Source organism: Quercus lobata, chromosome 1 (assembly GCF_001633185.2).
Source record: "Quercus lobata isolate SW786 chromosome 1, ValleyOak3.0 Primary Assembly, whole genome shotgun sequence".
NCBI lineage: Eukaryota > Viridiplantae > Streptophyta > Magnoliopsida > Fagales > Fagaceae > Quercus > Quercus lobata.
The window spans coordinates 31,921,086-31,944,934 of NC_044904.1; the positions used below are offsets into that span (position 1 = coordinate 31,921,086).

General features: G+C 34.3%; 2 protein-coding genes and 1 pseudogene across 2 annotated transcripts; 1 reads left to right on the forward strand and 2 right to left on the reverse strand.

Moving 5' to 3' along the window:
• Positions 1 to 2,909: 2,909 nt before the first annotated feature.
• LOC115986942 (mitochondrial import inner membrane translocase subunit Tim9) lies at positions 2,910 to 8,882 on the reverse strand. Its single transcript, XM_031110376.1, has 2 exons — positions 8,635 to 8,882; positions 2,910 to 3,582 (listed from the first exon to the last, which is right to left on the reverse strand). The coding sequence occupies exons 1-2, from the start codon at positions 8,727 to 8,729 to the stop codon at positions 3,396 to 3,398; spliced, it is 282 nt and encodes a 93-aa protein (XP_030966236.1). The 5' UTR covers positions 8,730 to 8,882; the 3' UTR covers positions 2,910 to 3,395.
• On the reverse strand, positions 4,856 to 7,441 carry LOC115986934 (annotated as a pseudogene).
• Positions 8,883 to 13,695: 4,813 nt separating the features above from the next.
• Positions 13,696 to 16,083, forward strand: LOC115952586 (G-type lectin S-receptor-like serine/threonine-protein kinase LECRK1). Its single transcript, XM_031069761.1, has one exon. It carries the CDS (start codon positions 13,696 to 13,698, stop codon positions 16,081 to 16,083), a length of 2,388 nt encoding a protein of 795 aa, XP_030925621.1.
• The last annotated feature ends 7,766 nt before the right edge of the window (positions 16,084 to 23,849 follow it).

Genomic DNA, 23,849 nt, shown 5'->3' on the forward strand with positions numbered 1-23,849 from the left:
GAACAAATGGGTTAAGCTATGAATTTGTACATTGGTGGAGGTTAATAATGGGAATGACATAGATGGATAGACTCTCCTAGTTTTCACCCAAAAAAAAAAAAGATAGACTCTCCTAGTCGTCCCGCTTATCAAAGCAACTTTGATTCACATGTTAACTTTGGATTTAACGCACAGTTTGGATTCAAATTAATTTTAGGGTTTGGAATTTCAATTAGTGATGGGTTAGATTTGGATTTAGATTTTGGTTTGTTGTGAAATTAATTAGTTTGATTTGCTTGGAGTTAAACCTATAGAATTAGGTTTCAAAAAAAAAAAAAAAAAACCTATAGAATTATGTTCACATCAGATAAGAAAACGGGAAATTTTTTCCTTCCCTGGGAAATATTAAAGAGCAAAAATAACAGTAAAAAAGGAAAAAGAAAAAGAAAATTAATCAACAGATTGTTTCATCGTTGCAACCAAAAAAAAAAAAAAAAAATCATCAAACGCATGCTAATTCTGATTTGTTGAACCCGTGACAACGTTAACAGAGCTACGGCAAAGCGGGCAGTGCCATTTTATAGTTAGCCACTTATCCAGGCATTGCTTATGGAACGTATGTTTGCACGAGCAAAGTTCCCTACACATGTCTCCATCTTCAAAGCCCTCCAAGCAGATAACACACTCAGTCTGGTTTCCATGTTCGTCACGTCCTCTGTATTCCACAACGTTGGACAAGATTCCGAGTTCGATATCGTGGTGGTTTTGTTGGGTTTGAGCCTCAGTTTCGTTTGTAATAGTATTATTACTGTGTCTAAAGCAAAAGCTTATTGCCAAAATTGCAAGAGTGGCGAGTGTAAATTCTGTCACTATAACTGGGAGGGAAAGGGAATAATCATAAGCAGAAGCAGGAGGTGATGGTGGCGATGGCGATGAAAGAAGGGGATGCGGAGGTGGCGAAAACATAGTTGTTTTCTTAATTTTTCTGAGAGAGCACAAGACAACAATCAGTGCGGAGTTCAGATGGAAAAAATTAAAAGACTACATTTAAAGTGAATTTAATCTAAAAAATATTAATTGATAATAGTAACAAAATAAATAAATAATTATAAGAAAATAAATATGTTTCATATCATTAAAATAAATAAACAAAAATATCCAATTTACAAATTACTATAAAATATACAATAAAAAGCTTACAAATTAATGTCGTAAAAATGTGATTAGTGTTATTTAAACAATATAATAAATAAATGTTTGTAATTATTTTTTATGGTTGATAATATATCAATTTGTAAAATATAAATAATAAAATTTATAATATCTTTACCGTCACTTAACAATAAAATACTGTAAAGAATATCATCAATAGTGAAAATAATGATAGAAATTAAAAAAAAAAAAATTGTGAAATAGGTGTCAAACGTGGTACAAAACAAAAGCTTACAAAAACAGTAGAATAGGTGTAAAGGAGATATGAATTGATGTTTGAGAAATTTTTTTTTTTTTTGCTTTTTCTTGTGTCAGACTCGCTTTTTCTTGTGTCAATACAGATGGCCAATGCAGGAAATTTTAGGTGGGAGTCCCCCTCGGCCCCCTCTAGCTCCACCACTGACAACAATGTCCAATGATACAAATAAATATTCTTCTTATTTTATTTTATTTTATTTATATTTAGAGTATGGAGTTTCAGAGTTTCAGCTCCTACAGCTTCATGGGTTTTCTTGAATTTGTCTCCATTGTTGATGTATTTATCTCCAATTTAGGGTTTTGGGTTGGTACTCTCAATTATTTGTTCTGTAATCTCTGTTAGAGAGTATCACAATTGAGTTGATCCAGTAGTATTGTCTTGGTCATAAAAGGGAAAAAAATTGACCTTATTCGATTTATTATTACATCATGGGTGTAGAAACTAGAAATAGTTTTCTGTGGCTTATTTTGATTGGAGAATCTTAATAATTTGTCAAGGAGTTGTACTTATAAAATTCCTTATATTTAAGTTTTTGAACGTAAATGTTAATTGCATTACTCTTAGTGCATTTTCAAAATGCATAATTTTGTGTTGTACAAATAAATTGAGTTTTTGGAACAAATGTGTTAAGCTATGAACTGGTACAATGGTTGTTAAAAATGGAAATGATGTAGATTTACACGATTGCATTATTCGTAGTTCCGCCCATCAAAGCTAATTTTGATTCATATGTAACATTGGGATACCTCAATTGATGAGAGTTTGTGGTCAGTATAATTAGTTGGGAGAGTGGTAGGAAAATGAATTGCCACTTCATTTTTGGAAAGTTGTGTCTGCTCCATTCTTTTTCCCCCTATTTTTTAATTTTTTGAACAGAGTTAAATTCCTCTCACTCTCATATTGCTTTAGCTTCATCTCATTCTTGCTCTTCCAAAGGTTTCGCTTCAATTGTCCGTTTCTATTTTTACTATTTTTAATAGCAGTTTTCAAGATATTTGTGGGCTTCTCACAAGTAATTCGCAAAAACCCTATATGTTTTATTAAGGGTACGTTTGATGCATTGAATAGAGATTACGATAGGAATTGTAATCTTTATTATTAGTAATAAAGTTTGTTGTAATATAATAACTAAACTTATTCATTAGTTTGGTTGTGAATTATAATATTAAAATGAAACTTAACATTTATTTTAAGAAATATCTTACTTATATAATTATATCTCCTTAAAAATTGTTATTTTTAAATTTAAGAGAGATATGTGTTATTTTTTATGATTTTTTATTTTTATAATTGTTAGATGTATATGAAAATTTTGTTTGTTTAGAAATATATTAAGTTTTGAAATTATTGTACTTACTAAGGAATAGCTAATACAACCTTTTAAAGAGGAATAATTATTCTTTATTTTAAAAAATAACTATTCATAAGGAATGACTATTCTTTGTAATAAAAACATAACCAAACTAAAGAATAACTAAACCATAAGAATAACTATTACATTACAATGACTATTACAGTTTACCAAATATGCCCTAATTAGTTAACACAACAGCTCATACTTATTTCTCACTAGCCATACTTATTTCATCACAACAATAGAGATGGAGGATGATTATCATGTGAATCTTGATACATTAAAAAAACAAAAAAAAGTAGGCTATAGCCCTTGGCGTGCATTTGTTAATGGTACTGTTTGAAAAAACTAGTACACAACACCATAGAGCAAATACATTCAATTAATAACAGGTTCTCCTGCAGACAGCAATCATGGATTCCCTGTAGCATTCAATTGGAAGAACAAGCACTGCAGTCTCCTCTACAGAAACTTGAAATCGCAGATATGCAAATATAGGAACAAGGCACAGCTAATCAGAAACTTGAAAGACACAGCAAATCGATTAAAGAAAAAAAAATTCTGGGTTTCCACCCTTGATTGTGAAAATCTTCAATCTTGTGTGGCTGCTCCTTGGTTGAGTTCTGCAAACCTCAGGCCAACACGCATTGAATGTTTTAGAAACTTCTCAGCACATCGACGCACACAGGTTTCCTCTTGCTTTTGCAAGGATTTGTGCTTAAAGGTGTCCACGCAGTCATTAAAGCATCTCTCCACAAGTGAATTGTACATCCTCAAGCTGCAAGTAAAACATACAATCAGAGGGGATATTTTGGGACAAAAATGATTATATTAGTAAAAAATAATGCAGCATGATCTAGCATAGCAAGGCTATAATACTCAACTGCACCTACGAATAAATTTAACAATACAATATGACTAAAATTAGATGGTCTTTTATTCATCTAGTGACATCCAAGAAAATAATCTGAGGGATTGTTCCCATCATATACTATAATAAGGGCAAAGGACAACTTATATATATATATATAAAATTTTTTTTGATAAGTAATATATATATATATATATATATATATAAAATAAGGAAATACTGAAAAAAGCTGTCAAATACTGAAAACTTATCCTAGTAACCTCTTCAGAATAAGTTATATAACATTATCTTTTTTATTGGTAACACACGCATGCCATTGAAATTCCTTTTTCATTTCCACTCGACTCACTATTTCTCAGTGGTACATAAATTATTCTCCTTTACACATGACCAAACCATATCAAGTGACCCTTTCTTATCTTTTCATTGATAGGGGTTCACAGAAAGGGGTGAAATCATACCAGCACTAATAAATGCAGACACATATAACATATATAAAAATAAAATTAAAAAAATTGATAACTAAATTGACCTATAACTTCATATTGCTTATAAGGAAGGAGCTTAATGGTAGTTGGCATCCAGACTAGAGAGATCCAAACCTTCCTAGGTTACAGGTCCCTTACGCCCTAATCTACATACTATGAATAATATTTGGGTTCATACGGACAGGGAACCTATTAAACCTAGGAAGACTGTCAAACAAACAAAACAAAAAATTGACTCCAAATTTGTTTTGTGCAATGCAAATGATAATGCACTAGTAATGCATAAAATGTTGTTCCCAAAACGTCCAGACACAACATATAAGCTGCACTGGTTTTAAGGAGAACATTATTCTGGCTTCACATAATGAGCATCACAAAAATTAAATTAACTTCAGTGTGAGCTGTATTGCACAGTGGCAAATGTGAAGCCACAAAAATTGAACCAATACTCAAATTTTAAACCAAAACAATGCCTTGAAGCACTTTAAAATGAACCTGTCATTCTCCTTAAAAAGGCACTAATCTCAGAAGTATCTCAAAGCAGTACTTTGCTCAGCTCCTTTAGAAAATAATTTTTTTATCATTATTTTTATTAAGATTGTGATAATAAATACAATATACTAAAAAAAAAAATTACGAAGTATTCCTAATTCTAGGATTGTAAGCCTATTTTTTCACATTAAAAAACTTCAAATAAATAATCCATAAAAAGATCATGGGATCTCTTTGAAAAGAAAAGGTAAAAATTCCTGGAATGATTAACACATTTCAATTAATAAAGATGAGTTCATAAAAAGCTCACAAAAAGGGAACACACAAATTCAAAGAGATAAAAGAGGAAGAGAAAGATATTGAGGAAACAATGGATGGATACGTCATGGATCTGGAGCTGGCTGATCTTGGCAGGTATTTGAAGCTTATCTTACTATGGAAGATTTTTCAGACTTCCTAGCATGCTCTTGTGCATTCTAGATCCTATCCCTGAAAGATGAGAGTGAGCCTATTTTGCTCTAAAATTATTAAAGGGATATATCTGGATCTGTTGCAAAACGATAATACCTAATCCCTTTTCTAGAAGTGTAGAAAATAAAAGGATGATTCCGACCAGAATAAAGTTTTGAGTCTTTTATTAATCAGTTATTTATATTGGATTTTTATAAATGAAATATTAATTTATAGACTATTAATTTGTTTAGTATAAGTAAATTGAGAAAATTCTGTCTTATGTATGCACGCACGTGTGTTACCTTTGAGGACTCAGATGATGAAAATTCTGAACAGGAGTAAAAGAAATCTTGAATAATGTATCATTTTTTACTTCAGAAATTATATTGTAGATAGAATTTGATGGTTTTAAACCTGACTCTATCATCACTTTATGTAGGACTTCAGCCTTAATCCACTTCCCATCCTCGTAAAATACTCCAGCAGTTTGAAGTTTGAACTGTAAGTAGCCACATTTGGAACTGGCCAACTCTCCCATTTCTTTAAGCAACATCAATGCCCTATAAGAGCTACCCTTTGCAGTACCCAAGAAACAGCTTTAAGGCATCTCACTCATTCATTTAAACAGCTTTAAGGCTGCTTTCATATTAAGTTTCATGCACGACCCATGTTTAAGATACCACATGTATAAACATCTGGAACAAACCAGTATTTCCATAGAAGATTATATCTGAAATGCTTCTTCCATGTCATCTGATCTACAAAGGCATCAATAAGAATTGTAAATGTCACTTTAGAAAAAGAAATTCTGCTCTCCTCCATCTCCCTAACCAAATCAGCAATTCACACTAAATTTTCAAATTGACAGAAACCTGCAATTAGAGCATTGGAAGTCACCAGAGTTGAAGATTGACCAACTGACTGCAACTGATCGAATAAACATGCAGCCTTCTCCAACTTTCCAACAATACAAACCTATCTATCAGGGAGTTTAAGTAATTTAATTTGGATAGAATCAAATGCTTTTCATTTGATCCACCAACTTCTCAGCCTCCCAAACTCTCTTGACACAACCCACCAACCAATGTGTTGTACATAAAAACATTACAAACCACCCATCTCCCACACATTTCATCAAGCAGTTCTAAACCTTCACTTTAAATTCCATCATTACAATATTCATTAATCATACAATTGTAAGTATATAAATTAGGAAACACCCCATCGTTCTTCTTTTTCTCATACAGCTAAAACCCACGCTTCTTTAGGCCTTTCTTGAAAAACCATTGATCAACACCGTGTAAGTGTACTGATTAGCAACCAAAACAAGCTCTCCTATTTTACAAAACAACACCTAGGGTCTCCATTCTTCCAACACCCATCAATCAGAGATTCAGAGTAGAGTATTTGACAACATTAGCAGACAAACTCATCTCCTCCAACTGACCAAATGCTTAAATCCTTTATACAAATCAAAGCCTCACAACAACCTTTAATCATAATCCCAAAACTACATACATCCATTTGAAAATTCCCCTTTGTTTCATTGAAAACACACAAAGCTTTCTCAAAACAATTTGATTTGATAAGAAAACCCAAAAGATTATATAAGTGTTTGGTCCAGGCGTGAGGCCCTTATTAATCATCTGACTGAAATAGAATAGCGAGTGCTTTAGTAATTGAGCTTGGACATAGGCATTGATGATTGCTTCATAAGACAAAAAAATGGGTTGAATCTAAATTCAAATTGCTGTGTGTCAAATAGTAGAGAAGATCAGATAATGAAGTAAAGGTAGGGGAGGAGATCCAACCATTGTATTTGTAGAATGAGAGAATGAATGTGGTATCATTTTGGAGGATAGGAGGTGGTGTATGATGAAGGAAACAGATTGGTGGGTGTGTTGGGGGCTAGGACAGTTGAGGAGAAGGCATTCAATGGCAGGCTTTTCTCCATTTTTTGGATGAGGACAAGAACATAGTGCATTTGTGACATTTTCCCGTCGTTGCTTATGGTGCATGCACTAAACTTTTACACCTGTGGGTGTCCCCAGCTCTCTATTGTCCTTTGTGGAAACACTGATAGATAGGTACTGGAAAGTATTAAAGCCACACCATCACTAGGTTTATAAATGATAGATGGTAGAAGTCCTCTAAATGGGAACATCAGGGGGGCTTTTGTGAAAAACGCAAATTTAAAATTAATTGTAAAATGCAGCAGTTTTCAAATTATTTGGGAATCTATAGCACTTTTGAAATCATGTTTTGAAGGCACAATTTTAAATCTTGAAATCCTCTTATTTTCTGCTAATGCGGTGAAGCTAACAAGGACATTTTTAATTAAAAAAAAAATGTCCATGTGGAAATAGTATCTTCAAGAAACAATTTCCAGCCAACCATTGCAACACCCCCCCCCCCCCCCCCCCTCTTTTTTTCTAATCCACTGTTCACTATGAAACAGGGAGAAACACACAAAAAGTTTCAACAAGAGTGGAGCTTGTCTAAAGGCTACCACTGAAAAGTCAATTTTCAATAAATTTCAGCCCATATACAAATATCTAAAAATTATTTTTAAAAAATCTATAATTCAATGGATAGTTTTTATTTTTTGGATAAATAATAATGGTATATTGAAAATGAAAAGAAAATGATCCCCAAGTACACAGGAAATGCACAAAGGATGCAACAAAGTTTCATCCAAAATTACATAAATCTAGAAATTCCTCAAAGGAAGAAAAGGAATAGCCACTCAAAGCAGCCAACCAATCAAACATGGTTTCAAACATAGCCACTAAAAGATAAAATTTTAGCTCCATAGGCAAACTCTAAACCCCATCAAAAGAATGAAGGTTTCTCTCCCTCCAAATGGTCCACACAACACAATGAGGATACATTAACAGCTGATAATATTATCTAAACATTTCCTGGAATATAGGTTCCATACAAAACTAAATTGCATATTAAGAGACTAATATTTTGGTTCAGTTCAATTGGTTAGCAAGCTTTTTATACCTAGGAGGACCGTTGAGCAAACAAAACAAAAAGCAAACTCCAAAGATATTTCTGTGAAAAACACATGATAATACACCATTAATGCACAACATGTAGTTCCCAAAACGTCCAGACACAACAATATAAGCTGCACCGGTTTTAAGGAGAACATTATTCTGGCCTCACATGAAGAGCATTGCAAACATTAAACCGACAATGCGAGCTATATAGCACAGAGGCCAACTGTGAAGCCACAAAAAAACATAAGTCCCATGATGTTCGAATAACCGTTTGGATTAGCTTAAGTACAACATTTTAAAACCTCAATCTTTTATAGCTAAAATTATCCAAACTAACACTTTGAATTCACTATTTCCTATCAGCTTAAGTAGTAAAAGCACTTGAATATATATATAGAAATCTAATTTATAGTCACAATTCACAAATATTAAACAAAATTAGGAATTGATTGATAAATTGATAAACAGGATATGGGAGGGAATTGAGAGGGACAAAAGAGGAAGAGAAGAAATGGGACCTGTCACGGATCTGGAGCTGGTCGATCATTGTGGACATTCTGATCTTATCTTCCTCAGGAAGAGTGTCCAGATCTGCTAGCATGCTCTTGTCCATACTTGATCCTATCTATCTCACTCTCAGCCTCTCAGGTTTTTCAACTTCCAAACACAACTAAGTTTTTGTTAGGGTTTATGAACAAGCTCTCTTCAGTAGCTCTGATTCACTATTACTTTTATAGCTACAAACCACGACGTCGTTTAGTCGACTTCTCTCTCTCTCTCTCTATTTGTAAATATGTGGAGTCTTTTTTGGGCCTGGTCCGTTAGTTAGATTCATCATTCATATGAAAGTTTGTGTCTTTCTCAAAAAAAAAAAAAAAATGAAAGTTTGTGTCTTGCCCGAATGATGGTGGGCCTATTGATTTTGTCCAGTAATAATTTGTTGATTATAAGTGTATAGAAAAATTTTAAATGTTTTAGTCAAAGAATTTTTGGGGCCGTTTGGTACATGTGTTTAAAAACTGAAAATTGTTATTTAAAAATTTTTGTGGAAATACGTGTGGGTGAAAAAGTGTGTGGAAATACGTGAAATGTTGTTTAAGAACTGAAAATTGTTGTTTGAAAACACTCACTAAATACCCCCTTTATTTTTTATTTGGGTAAATTATATTTTAAATCATATGTCGTAAGGTAGTTTCAAATAAAACTTTATTAGCTTCAAAAGTTTCAGTTTCTTACCAACTAGGCTATTTGGGTAGCCTAGCTTCAAAACTTTATTAACTTTATTAGCTTCATAATTCCCAGGATGAGTTGACCAATATTTGGGTAGCCTAGTTGGTAAGATATCAGGCCAATAATTCCACTACCTACTTCGGTTGAGATGGTGGAAGTGATGGCAGCACGTCGAGTTCTATGGTTCACTAAGAAGCTGGGTTTCAAGAATTTGATAGTTGAAGGAGATTCGGAAGTCATTATCAATGCGATCAAGAGTGACATTATGTTCCACTCCGAGTTTGGACATATTTTGCAAGACATTATTTATCTTAGTTCCTTATTTACTTTTGTTTCTTTTTGCCATGTTAAAAGGCAAGGTAATTGTATGGCTCATAGATTAGCTAGAAAAGCTATTTCTAATCCTTTTATTGTTTGGATGGAGTCTGATCCTCCCACACTTTAGATGTTTACAACCTTGATCTTTGGCATAATGCTTAATAATATTCCCTATTCCTAGGGGTTTCTCAACAACAAAAAAAAAAAAAAAAAAAAAAAAAGGCCTCAAACAACTAGTTATGTGTTGGTGCTGCTTATATTCCATCTCCATCTCAAATGGTCAATCTAAAAAAAATAAATGAGTTCTCCACACAGATCGAAAGCATGGGGTCTCGCACAAGAGTGGGTAAAGCGCTATTATGGTCATGCCCAGCTAGGGAAGTCACACTAGTTGCCCCCTCTACCCATTTTTTTTACCCAAAAAAAAAAAAAAAAAAAAAAAAAAATTGATGAGTTGCACTTATGATGACACGTCTCTATATTATTTTCACATAAAATTGTACCACATAATACAAGTGAGTGCCTAAACATGTTAGAGAGTGGCTACCATATATATGTAATTGTGCGGAGTGGTCAAAATCTGCAGTCACTTCTCCAGCGAAGTGGAGGTGTTTGTGTTTTCTGGTTGGATTATGGTTCAATGGAGGATATTTTGGTTTTTAATCTCAATTAGTTGTGTGACTATAATGTAATATCTATTAAAGTAATACACACTGCATTTTTAAATTGGACGGGAGGACCATTAAACACTACATAATTTTCTGCAACGTGTGTCTTGTTACTACCCAATGTAATTAAAAAAGAAAAAAAAATTGTATTAAAGAAAGAAAATGCTAAAGAATGCAAGTTATTTTTTTTTCCTTCTCACAAAAAAAGAAGAAGAAAAAGTTATCCAAGAGCCAAGTAGTTCAATTGATTGGTATCTCCTAACACCTCCAAGACATTTAGAATTCAAATCCCTCGTCTTCATTGTAACTATCGAATTATAATCCTATCAAAAAAAAAATTTTGAATTAAAAAAAAATGTTACCATGATTTTTGCAATGTATTAAAAAAAAATGTAAGTATGTTTGTTTCTAAATAAAATAAAATATTGGAGTTATTATTAAAAAAAAAAAAAATTAAAGAATGGATACCCACTGTAAGAACTCGAAAATTGATGGCCCAAACCCACTAAGAATAGTGATGCCCGTACCTTCAAATTAAGCCCAAAACAATAGAATTTGTGTAGAGAATGGGAAAATGATTCTGGTGTAGGTTCAATAAAGTTTAGGTCCAAGGATTCGAAGAGTAATTGATATTAATGCTTTCCTCGGGTCAATTCGAGGATGAGTTCTTATATAAAGATCTACACAAGTCTTAAGCTATATCCCTCACCACTGTTTCAGTTCTTATCTTTTTAATCTTGATCTCTTAGAAAAATCCTCTCCCCTTTTGATTGGGGAGTTCCTCTCCCTTATATACTCTTTTTTCTTTACATCCTAGCCCTCCAGCTTTTATACTTCAAGACTTTCCTAAGGACACTTGTCCTATAAAAGTTTTGCTAAAGGTGGTGGAAGAGGTTGCTTAGCTGTGAATCTTCCATTCATGTGTCATTTTCTCATTAATGCAGCTGATAAGGTTGTTACTATTCATTCAATGCGGAGGTAGTAGGTAAGCTTTTACAGGAAACTTCTTCTAGCTGCTTTGGCCTTCATCCAGAAGGCTACTTCGCCCACTTGGGCGCTCACGTGGCATTGTGCACCTTCCCATCCTCTTCTCGGATAAACCAACTTCTCAAGTCAAAAGTGCTCTACAAATGAATTGATGAAGGACATATTGCTACTTATCCTTCTCGGTCCTTGGACCCCCACACCCACAAAGGATGTTTGCTAAGTTTTGTCAATTGTCCAAATCATGAGGTAATTTTTTAAAAACTAATATACAAATAGGTTTCTTTTCTCTATATTTTTATCAATTTTCATCTTGGCCATGCATTAGTATCGCAAAGCTACAGGTATAGAATATACCTAATATACTAATAATTTTTTTTTCTATATTTTTATTAGTTTTCTTCTCTCTTTCTCTTTTATTAATAATATTACTCTTTAAACTATAAAAAAAAAAAAGAAGAAGATGCAAGTATAGAATAAAGATTATTAAGACCTATGCAAGCCTCCTAAGGTGAACCCAAAATGACAAATACCAAACCTCTTTCTTTCTTTATTTTTTTCTTTAATTTTGAAATTCAAAATCTAAAATTTTTATTATTATTATTATTATTATTATTATTATTATTATTATTATTATCATCATTTTTTAATAAAAAAAATTAATTGTTATAGTTTCTAGGGAAGATGATCTACTCCCATTTAAATCCTCTGAATTCCCTCTAAATTTTAACTAAATTTGAGACAATGTGACATTTATTTGATTTGATTTTTTTTTCTTGCTAATTCTATGGTTGGGAAAATGGGATTTGAATGTGATAATTGAGTTACAAGACTCTAGATGATATGTCTAGTCTTATTATGGGTAGAAAGCTACTAGAAACATGGGAAAAGATGCACCATAACAATAACAAAATACCACAAACCCAAATCATAAGACCCTTTCATTTAAAAGAATCAAAGGAGATGGAAAACAACAATACTACATGCACCCATTTTCACACCTTATTGATTTGTGCGATTGTGAGTGTTTTTATTTTTTATTTTTTATATATATAAAAAAGATGGTCCACGTAAACTAGAATGGACAGAAAGTGTCCATCACTCATAGTTTCACACATCAACATGTTATGAAATTGAGTATGAGATTGAGTGTCTCCCTAGAATTATTAGATGACAATTTTTGTTTTAATATAAGATAGAAATTCAACCATAGGCTAATCTTTTTTTTTTTTTTTTTTTTGAGAAACTAACCCTAGTCTAATCTAAGTGTATATATGTGTGAAACTTTCTCTTGAAGACTTGAATCCCGGTTCTTACCTATCACACCTCACAAGAACTTTTGTACTTATGAAGTGACTATCATGCTGAGTTGCGTGGTGGTGATGGCAAACTTAGACGAATGTGAGGAGCTAGATCTTCTTCCTATTTGAGCTATAATAAATTGAATCTTTCTCATGAGCAATTTTATCAAACACGTGGAAATGGAAACAACCATGATTGAGATTTTGATTCAATTGCTGCGTAATTTCAGGTTGTAACTAAAAAAAGACTTGTGGATAGATGCCTATCGGAATTGTAGGCAGATTCAAAAAGTTGGGTCCACTAGCTTGGTCATTTCACTTTTGGCGGAATTCTAATGGCAAGTCAATGATGATAAGAAATTAAGAATTGCTTTAGAATAAGAGGACAGCGTATCTTGCGGTTTAGTCTCTTTGACACACAAAAAATCAGATTCTAATGTGGGAGCTTGGTACTAAACAGCAAAGTTTGAAAGCCAGTCAAGTATACTAGGGCTGCAACTAATTTTAGAGCTTAATTGCTTAGAAATTACTTTCATTCTACTTAAAGAGACCTTTCGATTTCATATCAGTTACCTTAAAGCCACGCTTATTTTTTCTGCAACTAAGAGACTTGTAGATGTAGATAGATGCCTTGACAGCCTTGTGGATTAGTCTGTACGTAAATACTGTAGGCATAATTATAAAGTTGGGTCCACTAGCTTGTTCTTTTTTGTGGAATTCTAATGGCAGGTCATTGATCATAACAATTGCTGTAGAATTAGTACACGGCGCATCTTGCGGTTTAAGTCTATTTTTGATAAACAGAATATCAGATGCCAATGTGGGAGCTTGGCCCTAAACAGCAAAGTTGAAAGTAAGTCAAGTCTACTTGGGCTGCAATTAATTTCATAAAGGGATAATACTCTTTCACACTACATAATTGATGCAGAAATGTCCTTTCATAAACTTGCTCAGAACTTTCTTTCATTCTACTTAAAGGGCCCTTTCTAATTTCAAATCATTTCCCTACTCTTTTTTTCTCTCTTGCTTACTCAGTCTCATGGGTTCTATATCTTTTTCTGTTCTCTTCTTACTAACAATGTCTTTACTTGCCGTTGATGTAAAAGCCCAGCAAAACCATTCCAATGTGATACACTTAGGCTCTTCTCTTTCCCCTATTGCTAACCGTACTTCATGGCTCTCACCTTCTGGCCTTTTTGCCTTCGGTTTCTATCCACAAGGCAATGGTTTCGCTATAGGAATATGGCTGGTTAATCAACCAGAGAACACAATTGTCTGGACTGCAAATCGTGATTACCCGCCTGTCTCCTCAAATGCTACATTGAACTTAAGAAGTGATGGGCTTCTGCTTCGCACTGAGCAAGGTGAAGAAATTCTCATACTGAACTCTACACAAGATAAGTTCTATTTATTTGCGGATTCAGCATCTATGCTTGATTCTGGTAATTTTGTGCTCTACGACGACGCTTCTAGTGTTGTTTGGGAAAGTTTTGAATTCCCAACTGACACCATATTAGGAGGTCAGAATCTGTCTAATCGCAAGGGTTTGGTGTCTAGTGTATCTACATCAGACCACTCAAGTGGACGTTATTGTCTCAGGATGCAGGACGATGGAAACCTTGTTTCCTATCCTGTAAACAATACATATATTTCAGAAAATGCTTATTGGAAAATATCATATGATTATGATCATATCTGCAGCTACAATAAGCGATGTTTTATGAGTGATGGGACTTTTGGCAATTCTATCAAGCTCAGTCTTGACCAAAGGGGTCTACTAAGCTTAGCCAATAGCAGTTCCCACATATACACTTTGGCCAATAATTCTTACCTTGGCAAGAAAGAAACTGTTATCTATCGTGCCATACTTGATTCTGACGGAATTTTCAAGTTGTATTCACACCACTTTTTCGGCAATACTAGCTCAAGTGTGTCCTTGGTGTGGTCTGCTTTGCAAGATCAATGTGAAGTGAAAGGTTTTTGTGGCTTCAACAGTTACTGCAAAGGCGTGGGCTCCATAGCTGAATGTCGATGTTTTCCTGGATTTGAGTTCATGAACAGCGGGAATAAGTGTTTGGGCTGCTATAAAATGGGCTGCAAAGATGGTTGTAGCAGCAGTAATGATTCAATGATACCATACGACATTATTGCTCAGCCGAATATATCCTGGGGCGATTTTCCTTATTCAATGGTACGTACAGAGCAGGAAAATTGTAATAAGTCTTGCCTTGGAGATTCTAATTGTGGGGCTGCATTATTTTACATGAATGGCACTTGCACAAAATATAAGCTTCCACTTAGATATGGTAGAAGTCAAAATTCGTCAGCTATAGCTTTCTTTAAGGTGATTGGGAAAAATGGTCCAGACCATCCCCCTCCATTTCCGGGAATATTGATGGATAGCAAAAAAAAGATGATTTTGATTCTTTCACTAACTTTGGGTTCCAATGCATTGTTGTGTTCTGCAATTGCAATATCTTGTTTCTTCATATATAGACATCAAGTTCATAGGTACAGAAAGCTGTCGTTGGAAAATGTGAATCTGGAATTTGCAGAAAATTTTACCTTGCGTTCATTTTCTTACAATGAGCTTGAGCATGCAACAGATGGATTCAAGGAAGCGTTAGGTAAGGGTTCATTTGGATCGGTTTATAAAGGGTATTTATCTGAAGCTAACAAAAGTATTGCTGTTAAGAGGTTAGAGAAATTTGTGGAAGAAGGGGAAAGGGAGTTTCGAGCTGAAATGACTGCCATTGGACGAACTCATCACAGAAACTTAGCTCAGTTGCTTGGTTTCTGTATTGAGGGATCTAGAAAGCTTCTTGTTTATGAATACATGAGCAATGGTTCACTTGCATATCTTCTCTTCAAGACTAAAGAGCGCCCACTTTGGAGGGAAAGAGTAAGAATTGCACTAGAAGTGGCTAGAGGGGTCTTCTATCTACATCAAGAGTGTGAAGTCAATATCATCCATGGTAATCTAAAACCCCAAAATATACTCATGGATGAAAATTGGACTCCAAAGATCTCAGACTTTGGATTGGCGAGGCTATTAGTGCCAAATCAAAAGAGAAATATCACCACGGATATTGAAGGGTCAAGTGGGTACTCAGCACCTGAATGGGAGAAAAATGCCTTGATATCAATAAAAGTGGACATTTTCAGTTACGGGATGATGCTTTTGGAGATTGTATGTTGCAGAAGCAACATAGAAGTGAATGTTTCAACAGCAGATGAGATTCTTCTATCTAACTGGGTATATAATTGCCTTGTGGCTGGAGAGTTGAATAAACTTGTGGAAGATGAAAATGTAGACATGAAGACACTAGAAAGAATGGTGAAGGTGGGCTTGTGGTGCGTTCAGGAAGATCCAGCTCTGCGTCCTCCAATGAAGGATTTAATCCTGATGTTGGAGGGGACAATGGATATAGAGGTCCCTCCATCTCCAGCTATTTCTCATTCTTGAAACGTCTACCTTAAACTTGTAATAAATACACACACGTGTGTGTATATATATATATATATTTTTTTTTTTTTCAACATTGGACATCTTTGTTGGAAACATTCAAAGATGTAGTTATAAGACTATTGACAAGTGAATAGTTGTGTACTCTTCTCTTGTATGTTTGTTTTAATTATTGTGTTTTTTTTTTGTGTATGGATCTTTTTAAATAAAGTATCTTATTTCTTTTATTATAATGGTGTTTATATTAGTTGCATAGTTATTTAAGAGTAATGTTTATTACACACACTCTGTTACACACATATTTATATACATGCAATAAAACAACTAAAATCATGACTTAAAATCACGATTTTAATTGTTTTTTCACATGTGTGTAAATGTGTGTGTAATTGTTTTACACTCCCTAATTTACATAACTTCATAGAATGTTCCTATTTTCAAAGTTAGGGTTTTATTTTTTTAATATTTTATTTTAAGAATGTCCACTTTTTACATATGACTTAAAAAGTGTGGACACTATTACTTGTAAAACAACCAAACCCTTATTTAAATTTAGAAGGTGATTTTTGTGAGAATATTGCATTTTAGAAATCATTTTCAATAATATAATAGTTTCTAAGGTAATTATATTACACAAACTACTCCTGGGGATATGCAGAATCACTTCCCTCCCAAACTTAAGCCAAAATGACGCCCCCATTGAGTTTCGTGAGAAATCAACATATAAGTTTTGCCATTAATAATACTAGGTTGTAACTTGTGCTTATGCATGAAAACATTTAACATCAATGATGAAGTGGTTGAACTTAGGTGTGTGAAGTGGTTGTCTCAACTTTCACACGGAGTACTATGAATGAATCACTTGGAATCAAAATTAAGAAAATAAAATTGGCACTACAAAACTATTTTGATTATGATTATTCCTCCATATTAATATAATCAATATTAATATCTATTATACTATCGACTAAATGTATGTACAATATTTTAGGTGTTATTTCTTAAGTTCCTCACTTAAGTCACTACATGTAGTCTATTTATCTACATCAAAATAAATAGTGTTAACTTGTTTTTAACCCGATCAGTCCTTTTTTTTTTGATCTATTAGAAACCCAAACCTAGCCAGCGATTGTCCCTCTCAAACCTCAAACGTCACCCTTTCTCCTCCTTTGCTAACAACCTTTCCAAGCTTTGCTACATTGCCACTGACATCCTCTTTGTCATTGTCCATAAAAGAAAGATTGTTGTGGATGAGAGACATGGTGTGGATTATCTCGACGGTGCAAACAGCAACATGACTGGACTTGGTGTCTCTGATGAGCTCACACACCATGTGTAGAGCATGGGTTAGGTTGGCTTCTACTTCATCACCTCCTCCAGTATTGAACCACCAAGAACACAAACCAAGTGAAAAATTTCAGATCTGGGTCAACTTCATCACATTCCCTATGAGGCAGGGATGGAGCTATTGTTGGACCTGGGGGGGCAGTGGCCCCCCCATATTTTTTTTTTAAAATTTTTTTTAGTATATATATAATATTATTTTTAGCAATTTGTTTCAATAAAATTGCACTTTGCCCTTCTCAACAATATTATTGATATTTTTAAAAGCTATAAAAAAAATATTGGCCCAACAACAAAAATTAAGCCCAAACAACACCTCAAAACAAACACCAAAAAAAAAAAAAAAAAAAAAAATCAAAGCCGATTCTAACTAGATATCTAACTAGCCTAGGAGTAGGAAATACCCAACTTACCTCAAGACTCACATATAATAAAAGGGAAAAAACTAAAAAGAAGGAGATTTCTAAGCCATTCAAAAAAAAGAAAAAAAAAAGAAGAAGAAAGGAAAACCTAACTTACGGTTGAACATAGAGGAGTTCGACAGTGGCACTACGGGTTTGCAGGTCTGTAAAAGCAAAGGTATATTGGAAAATCTGGATTTGCATCTCATACAAAGCTGACATATGACTGATGAACGTGCACCTGATTGATTTGCAATAGGTTGATTTGGGCTCCTTGTGAACCCAGCACGTCCTCGTCCACGTCCATGTCTACGGCCATGTCCCTTACTACGTACATTAAAACAAGAAGAGGAGTTGGCAATGTTAGCTTGAGGCTCAGGAGAAAAGGAGATTTCTGCATTGTTAATGCGCATCTCTTGGTTGAGAAGAGATCTTCCAAGGACAAATCATTCGATCTGGTTATCACTGAGGTGACAAATGACTCATACTCGAGAGATAGACCACCAAGAATGTGAAGAATGAGATCAAGTTCTAGTATTGGCTGAGCAATGGTAGCTAAACTATCAGCTAAGGATTTGATTTTTTGAAGATAGTCTGTCATGGATAGATTACCTTTCTTGGTAGTTTGTAATTCAAGCTTGAGTTGCATTATGCGAGCTTGAGATTTTGAGGCAAACATACAGTCTAAAGCTTGCCATACAGAGGCTGAGGTTGAAAGACCAGCAACTTGAGCAAGTACTAGTTCAGTGAGGGATGAAAGGATCCATCCAAGAAGAATGTTGTCTTGTTTTTGCCAAGTAGTGTAGTTGGGATTGATGGTGGTATCCGTTGATGAAAGGAATTTTGGAGGGCAAGGGAGTGCACCACTTACATATCCTTCCAATTCATATCCTTTGAGAAGTGGAAGAAATTGGGCCTGCCAAAGAAGAAAATTTTGTCGGTCAAGTTTTAAAGAGACAAAATGATTGCTATTGATAGGAGTGGAAGAATTTATTGAGAAGGGATTGTTGGAAGAAGTGGCCATTGTACCGCTGGGTACACAAGGCTCTGATACCATATAAAAACAAAATACTTGTATTATATTTTCTGCATCTTTACAAGAGAATTTACATCAATATATAGCTATACAAGAAGAGGAATTATAGGAGTGGTTAATTACAGAATAGAGAGATTTTAGGGAGAGAGATTATAGGAGTAATTACATATTCAAATTCAAATTTGAATTAAAGAGAGATTTGAGGGAGAGATTTTTGGAGCGGTTACTATTACAGCTCAAGTATGTGAGCTAGACTTGTGAGCTGTGATAGAAATGATACAATGATCACATAGCAAAGCAAATGATCATCTGAACATGCATTCAATGAATCACAATAGCATAAGGATGTATGCATGTCCAACATACAAACATGATGCAATGAGAACAACAAAATATAACTCAAATCACCATAAAGCAAACAAGAAAACAAACATAAAGAGAAACAAACAAAACAAAGTTTTCTTATTAATTCAATGTCTTCTTCCCCTTGGTATACGCATCTCCCCTATGGAATATCTCTCTCCCTACAAATGTACGCAAGAGTCATATAGAAATGACAAAAACTCTCCAGTATACTCTCTAGAGTATACTCTCTCCCTTTTTGTCAAGAATAGACAAAGGGTCAAGGAGAAACGAGGGCAAGAGATGAAGGTACGAATAATGATAATGATGCATGAGGGGTGCGAGATGAATGAGAAAATAAAGATAAAAAAAAAAAGACAAAACAAAATGCTACAAAGTATAAAGTAAACATGACATGTTAGGATGAAGAAACAAGATATAGACCAATGCATGACAAGGGTAGCAAAGGTGTGTACAAGAGGTGGCTATGTGCAATGCATAACCAAAGCATGGAAGGTGCACATGTGGGGTAAGGTGTGTTAAATACACAACCAATGAACCAAATATATTCCTAATAAGGAAACATGAGAAACCCCAAAGTTTGGTACTCATCAAAGTCCAAACAAGCGAGAAAATGCCTAAGAGACATTTTATCAAACACCTAACATGTACACTATGAACAACAATGTAAAACAATACATGAACATCATGAAATTCACCCTTAATACATGTTTTTTTTGCCACAAGGGGTCAACATCCAAAGCAAATCATCAAAAGAAACCAATCCCATACAAAATTTGACAAAAAATAAGTTTTCTCAACCCCTATGATGAAAATCCCAACCAAGAGCACAAAACTCACCAAAACATAATCTAAGGATCCAAATCAATGAAACGAGTTTAAAATTACCTTAGAGATGTAAATGGAATGAAAAACCATTCAAGTTGATTGGGTTTTAATGTAAAAAATATTGAAAGAGAGGTTTTAGAGAGGATGGGAGAGGTTTAAAATAGGTTTCCCACGAAAAGCTCTTTAAAAAGCTGTTTCTGGGCATTTCGCGAGTTGCGAGTGAGTCACAAAAGCTTCTGGATGAACTCGTAACTGGGGTTTCGCGACTAGCGAGTCGCGAGGTGAGTCGCGAAAAACTCTGACACTTGTTTTTCAGCACAGAATATGTTTAAACTATGAAAAACAATGTAAGCACAAAATATGAACACAAAGATTTATAAAAATCACTTCCAAATACATATAAAATGATCAAAAATCTTTTTGGATTGATCCATATATAGATGAGCACACATACATCACATTTAATCAAGTACAATCGAACAAATGAATAAGGCATTCATTGAACATTGGGCATGTGTGTTGTATGTGTGTATTAAATGTGGAATAGTCCTTAGTCTAGAGTGAAGTTTCAATGATTAATTCAATCAAGTCATACACAACTAGTACTAAGTCAAGTGGTCTATCTCAATTATAGAAATGAACATATATGACCTCCCACAAGAAAATGATTACATATCTTTGAAACTTTTCATTTGGCTTCTTTACAATTCATATCATTTGATCATTTTGAATCAATACATTTCATTTTAGAGATCAATGCCTGAAATTTTTGATATTTCAATTTGATGAACAAGCCTTTAGCTTTTTGGGGCATCATACATTTTCATAAAAGTCACTTTTCTTTTCCCTAGTCGAATACTAGTATGTGCGACGGCTTTTGCAGCTCATTATCTCTTTTCATTTTGAGATTTACATTGGTTGAGCTCTTTGAGCAAAAACAAAAAAAAAAGTGGGAAGATATATAGGCACAAGTCTACGCATGTATCAAAACCAACATGACAATTGACTAATCATTTATGACAAGCTTGAAGATCGATTTACAACAATCACACAAAGATGTCAAGATTTTTCCCACAAAGATAGATGTGCATACATAACAAGCTAAACTCGTAAATGCACTACGCCATAAGTACAAAGGTACTAGGTCAAACTCATATGTGAAATGTGCTCAAATATATACGATCAATCTTTTTGAATTTTTCACTTTTTATGTGTTTTTGGATTTTTACACACACAAAAACAAAAGCATAAAAGTAAGATTAAATGCAAAAACAATCAAAACAATGCATATAAAGAGATGCATGATGCACAAATGCATGACAATGAAGCATCTAATGCATGAAGAGTCTTACAAAGATCGAAAGAATTAGATTAAGGACCAAAAGAGCAAAAACTTAACCATAGAAACCCTTCCTAATCCAAATGGAACGATTGTTTGGAATGAGTGTCTCATGAGAAGTTAGACGAGGGTTTGAAGAATGGGAACCAGAGATGCACATAGTCAAGGAGTTAAGGGCATTAAACCCTTTCTTTAACAACATGCTATCTTCACTCAAAATCAGTTTACCCTTTTTAGCATACCTTCGAAGAAGTTCAAGTTTCTTTTTTCTTTTGATTCTTTCAAGAGCGTGAAATTTAGAGCAATGAGGTCTTAGATGACCAAAAGCACCACAATAGTGACAAACAATGTGTTTAGGTCCACTAGGCTTTTTGGGAAGGGATCTAGCCATATGATTTTGTTCTCTCTTTAACTTACGACATTGAGGTCTTATATGACCAATCACACCACAATGGTGGCAAGTTAGAACAAATTTAGATCCATCCAAAACCTTAGTTTGAGACCTAAATGAAGGCTTTGACTTAATAGCCTTTCTCTCCACCTTTTGATTTCTTTTATGTGGAGGAATGTACACCGATTTGTCATTTAAGGTAGAATACACAATAGGCACAAAATCGGGAACCACAACATGATTGCAACATATATTTTCATCATTTTTAGCAATAGGTTCAGGAATCAAACACTTGGCATGCATTTTCAGAGATTCATTCTCACATTTTAACTCATCAACAAGTTTGTTAGACAAAACAAGTTTTGCATCCAAGTCTATATTCAAACATTCAAACTCTTTCATCTTTTCAAGAGAATTTTCAGCAAGTTTCTTATATCTTTCAAGCAATTTGTTGGATTTATTGAGCTTAGCAATCAAATCATCATTTTCACAAAATAAATTGCTCAAATCCTTATGAAACTTCTTAGCCTTTTTTTTTAAAGAGTTTGATGTTAGAAATATCAACAACACCCAAAGATTCATGTAACATAGCATCACAATCATGAGGATCATCACTCATAGAGACATTATCACAAACATGTGGCATGTTACGTTCATCAACATCCAAAACATGCATAGAGGCATATAAAGCACTATCCATGACAAATAACACAAGGGGTCAAGGATCACACTTAGGTATTAAAACCACAACAAGTGTACCCACTTTGATACCAATTGAATATTCAAAATGTGTGTAAAACACCCTTGAATGTTTAGACCCCCAAATTACAAATTACCAATTCAAGCTTATTATCAAATAATGTATGTGCAGAATATGAACATAAGCTAAACACAGAATTGATAAAACAATCTAAACCAAATAAAACCACAACCATAACAGAAATTAAATGGCAAAGATTAAGGGAAGAAAGATGCAAACATAAGGACAACACAGCGATGTGTTATCGAAAAGAAAACCGAAGTCCTCGGCATAAAACCTCTCTGCTGCCCTTCAAATGGTAAATAATCCACTAGAGAATCAAGTTGGAATACATGAACAGTAAAAGACCCTCCAAGCCTAATCTACCCAGTGTACATAAGCCCTCCAAGCTCCTACTCCAACGAGATTACGCCGAACCGTTATCTTCTCTAACTTACTGAATTCCACTATAGCCTATAGCAACAACTAATATCAATTGGTCCCTTCCTAATTGCTTCCCAAGCACCAAAAAGCCTTCTCACAGATATGGGTATGGTGAGAAAAGGATTTGGCTAATGAACCTTTCAAGGATGTAACAATAGAGAGGATGAGAGTTGAGGAATTTGAAGAGCCACTATGTAAAGATTGTGGATGAGTTAATCTTGTTTTTCTCTAGGGTTTCTGTCTCAAAATTCTCTTTTGAAAGCTCTTAATATTTCGTGGGTATAAGGGATATTTATACTGGAGTGAGAAAGGAATGCGAAGAGTCAATTTTTCCATAACAGAGTGGACTGGCAACTTGGCCTTGCGACTTGACTGAGTCGCGAGTCCAAGTCTCGAGCTAATTAAATGGCCAATCTGGACTTTTTGTCCTATACTGCTACAGCTGGCATGACGGTTCAGTTTCTCTGCATGCTTCACTTGTGTGCATCTTCTGACGGATTGCCAGCTGCGAGTCCCTACTTCACTGCACAGTCTTGATCATTTCTTCACACTCTTTCACACACTACCCTTACATGATTCTCATCTAAATACAGGGTTTCTAAGTTCTGAATTACAAGCAAATTGGTACGGAATAAAGTCAACAAGATGGTTAATTAAATTCAACCTTATAGAGTCTGTTCCTCTCGATATTTTAGATGTTTACAACCTTGATTTTCGGCATAATGCTTAATAATATTCCCTGTTCCTAGGGGTTTCTAAAAAAAAAAAAAAGGCCCTCAAACAACTAGCTGTGTGTTGGTGCTTCTTACATTCCATCTCCATCTCAAATGGTCAATCTAAAAAAATAAGTGAGTTCTCCACACAGACCAAAAGTATGGGGT

Excerpts from the sequence above, each read along its gene's own strand:
- LOC115986942 (XM_031110376.1), bottom strand. The coding sequence starts at position 8,729 with ATGGACAAGAGCATGCTAGCAGATCTGGACACTCTTCCTGAGGAAGAT. Across the intron at positions 3,583-8,634 it reads CAGCTCCAGATCCGTGACAG|CTTGAGGATGTACAATTCAC; the intron begins GTCCCATTTCTT and ends TTTTACTTGCAG.
- LOC115952586 (XM_031069761.1), top strand. The coding sequence starts at position 13,696 with ATGTCTTTACTTGCCGTTGATGTAAAAGCCCAGCAAAACCATTCCAAT.